General features: G+C 51.4%; 1 protein-coding gene across 7 annotated transcripts in view; it reads right to left on the bottom strand.

Annotated features, from left to right (window-relative positions):
• dgkd (diacylglycerol kinase delta) overlaps nt 1–3,679 on the bottom strand; it is a 29,595-nt gene that overhangs the window by 16,691 nt on the left and 9,225 nt on the right. For 6 of the 7 annotated variants that reach the window (XM_013915531.1, XM_005751623.2, XM_013915534.1 and 3 more), the window contains 8 exons: nt 3,393–3,495; nt 2,407–2,569; nt 2,204–2,312; nt 1,990–2,129; nt 1,810–1,894; nt 1,183–1,277; nt 1,000–1,099; nt 581–902 (listed from right to left, as the gene is read on the bottom strand). In XM_013915531.1, coding sequence (XP_013770985.1) covers nt 581–902; nt 1,000–1,099; nt 1,183–1,277; nt 1,810–1,894; nt 1,990–2,129; nt 2,204–2,312; nt 2,407–2,569; nt 3,393–3,495 — 1,117 coding nt within the window. Of the gene's footprint in view, nt 1–580; nt 903–999; nt 1,100–1,182; nt 1,278–1,809; nt 1,895–1,989; nt 2,130–2,203; nt 2,313–2,406; nt 2,570–3,392; nt 3,497–3,585; nt 3,661–3,679 lie in introns of all 7 variants that reach the window. The other variant, XM_013915530.1, reaches the window with a different exon arrangement.

Below are 3,679 nucleotides of genomic sequence, written 5' to 3'. Positions count from 1 at the left end.
GACTTATGTTGTGATTTGGCGCTATATAAATACAATTGAATTGAATTGAATTAAAGTGACCGAACTCATCAAGCTTCCTGCCCTGGTTTCCTGAATCTGAACCAGCATGACCCCAGCTGAGTCCCGCAGCTGGGGTCTGTCTGTGGACAGAGTCTAACAACAAACCTGAGGCTGAGCTGTTCTGCAGCAGCAGACATTGAGATCTGATCCTGGATCAGTGTGTTTGTCATTTCTGTAACTCAGCCCAGCTTCAATCTGTGGGAGGAACTGATGAGCATTTACCCAAATTTTTCAGAAGGACAGAAAATCTAATTTTTCCCTTTAATTGCATCTCATACAGCCCCCCGATCCATCGTCGAAAATAAACCTGTTATCACTCGTCTCTTTAAAGCCCTCCTCCCCAAACACCTGCTTTCCTCTGATAGGCCAGCCTGTGGCAGCCTGCTAAGGGGCAGCTGTACTGACTGTAGCTGAGTATCCACAGCCTCATGGAGATTTGACTTTACTGAGCTGTATCTGAACAGCTCCTCTGTGAAACCACCACACCTGTTCAGGTGAGTCCTGACCATGACGGGCTCACCTTTCTCAGTGTGCTCAATGATCTGCCGGATGGCCTTCTTCAGACTGTTGGCTCTCAGCATCAGCTGTTCTCGAGGTTTAAAAATGGCAGCTGCTACCACAGAGGAGGAGGAGGTGGAAGGGGTGGGGCGTGAAGAGCAGGTGGAAATGGGCAGAAAGTGGGGAGGAGGAGGAAGATGAAGAGGAGGCAGCACAAGTCCCTCCACCTCCTCCTGCTCCTCAGCGATGGTTGGGGGAGGAGCTGGAGGGAGCACAGAGGACGCCTGAGACTCCTCATTTAGAGTCTTCAGCAACGAGTCCAACTTCTCCTTCAGCACACCGCACTGAGACAGAAAATGCGAGTCATCAAACACAGACTCGAGTCATCAAACACAGACTCGAGTCATCAAACACAGACTGGTGCCTTTTCAGTTGTGGTACCTTCTTGGCCATGGCCTCTGACTCCTCCGAACTCTCTGTGTTCTTCTCGTAAGCTTTACCAACCCGGGCCACAAAGTCCTTCACCGTCTCACAGAGAACTCTGCAATGAACCACACAAACACCACCATTACTCAATTACACCTAAGACACGACACAGATGGCTGCGCAGGTGGGTGGGCGTACTTGGCCGAGGAGATAACCACCGAGTGCTTGTCAGAGGTCAGGATCTTGGAGAGGTGAGCAGCCACTGAGTCCTCATACGTGAGAATGTGCTGGACCTGGATTAGAGGATGGAAACAGTCGAGTCAGAGGAGTCTGTTCGTTGTTCCCAATCTGATTCAGAAAGCACGACACTTTCAAAATAAAATCATGGTGGCTTCTGTCAGTGTCAGATCGGCCCCTCTGCTCACATTCAGCACAAGCTCAGCCACATTCACGGAAACATATCCACTTACTCATCATTAGGTTGCTAGGTAACATTGATCCCTGACTTTAATACTGATCAGTATTAAAGTCAGGGAGCAGCACTGGCATCACTGCTGCCCTGGTTATTGTCTTATTGACGATGATCTGATTAACTAATATTAAAACCTGCCAAAGCTGGTCCTGCACAAACCAGAAAAAGCCAGTTTGCTCATAAAGCCTCATCCAAGCATGCTAAGCCTCTGAATACTGTTATACTCTTTGTAAATGAGTGGCTTTGGTTTGTTCCACCAGAGGAAAGAATCACAGAAACCCACACACGACCAATGCAGAGGACAATGAGATTGGCCACACCCATTCTTCATCAGAGCAGTGCTGAGGTCTCACCTCAGAGTCATCGCTGCAGTCCTCGGTGACAGTGGATGCAGAGTGTTGCCGTGGAAACTTAGTCTCATAGACCATGATGCTCCACCTGCAACAGGAAGAGAGAAAGGCGTGGTTTACCTGAGCTACAGCCCGGACCCGTAGGTCGTCCCCATCCTCGTGTGACATCAGATAACTGGTCACCTGTCAAGCATCTTGGTGCTGGCTCTCTCCAGTTTCTCCAGAATTTGAGGGAGCTGGGTGTCATCGTCGCAGGCCGAACCCCAGCCCAGAACCCGGGCAAGGTCATTCCCGGTCCCCAGAGGAAGAACGCCGAGCTGACACTGAAACACAGATACACACAGTCAGCGGCGAGCACGGCGGGAGGCAGAGCACGAGTTAACCCGCAAGCTCGTACCTGCTTGTGCAGCGTGAGCATATCGATCTCAGACAGCACCCAGCCAACGCTGCCATCTCCTCCACACACCAGGATCCTGAAGGTATCGAACTTCTGGAACAGCCGCAGACTGCCACACACACACACACAGAGGTGTGAACTTGCATGTCAAACATACTGTGTGTTACTGTGTTTTTGTCTGTGTGCGTCTGTGTGCGTGTCACCCCAGGTGAGGCCCTCCATTCATCAGGTCAAACACCTGCGCTGGGTTCAGCAGCTGCTTGAAGCGCCGCAGGAACTTCACGCCCTGATTGTCTCCACTTTTAGAGTTAACAAAGACCAACAGAGGACTGGTGCAGGACGGAGGACACGACGCCTTCCAGAAACCTGCGCACACACACACACACACACACCAGCTGTTGGTCTGCCGTGGGTTAGTGGGGCACTGGTTTGTGTCGACCTCCTGCAGACCGACGTGGGCGGTGCTGGCTCTGATGCTGCACACATTAAAACCTCTGTAACAGCCGCTTTAACCCGAGAGCCCACCCTAAGGCCCTTTGCTGTCATATTTCAGCCTGCACAGAGTGAGTGGGTCTGCTGTAGTGACCGGTGAGGGTGGTGAGCTTTTTCAACGGTCGTCAGACCACAACTTTATTGGTTCGTATTGGTGTCAAAGGTCATCTTTGTGGGGGAAGTGTCGGCATTCTGACGTCTTCAAAGTTTATGGCACAGAGCTCAACGTTTCTCTGTGAGGAGACACGTTGATGGTGTGGATGAACCTGCCTGTTTACCGAGCACACTCATCTTTATTGTTTATTATCTTTAATTGCAGTCTGGAGATGTTCTTTCTTGTGGGATGAAGACAGCTGTGTTTAGTTCTCTGACATGTCCGTTTTTACCGCCATTTTAATGAAGCTCCAGCACAGACATGCAGGTACAGAGACGGAGATGTGGCGGTACTGTCCGAGCGGCCGTACCCATCATTCAGGAGAACGCTGACTGTGCGATCATGTTCAGAGGGTTCACTGTGTGTGTTACTGACATCAGGGGAAATAAGAAGGAAACCTGCAGGGTCGCGTCAGCGTGAGGTGGTAATGTTAGTGATTATAATGGTGATGGTGGGGATGACGGCTGTGTGAGCAGATCTGCAGTGAGTGTGTTTGCCCTGCGGGGGGCAGCGTGGGGCTCAGACTGACAGGAGCACACTCACCGTCTGAGTCGATGCTGTTGAGTGCCGTCGGAGGGATGACGGACACTTTGCACTGACCAAGGGGACACTTGGAGGACAGCTGCTCCTTACAGCTGGAGTGCACCTGTGGAGACAGCTCACCTGTTCACACATCTGACGTGTGTGTGTGTGTGTGTGTGTGTGTGTGTGTGTGTGTGTGTGTGTGTGTACAGGCATTGCTTTACACCACAGACACCTCCAGTCCTGCAGCCGCAGCACACTGCCGCACGTTTTATCACACACGGTGCACTTGGCCGACACCGGCAGGT

This window comes from Pundamilia nyererei, unplaced genomic scaffold (assembly GCF_000239375.1).
Source record: "Pundamilia nyererei isolate P.nyererei 1_Seehausen unplaced genomic scaffold, PunNye1.0 scaffold00319, whole genome shotgun sequence".
Taxonomy (NCBI): Eukaryota; Metazoa; Chordata; class Actinopteri; order Cichliformes; family Cichlidae; genus Pundamilia; species Pundamilia nyererei.
The sequence above is the reverse complement of the archived record's forward strand: the minus strand, read 5'-3'. Positions and strand labels throughout refer to the sequence as shown.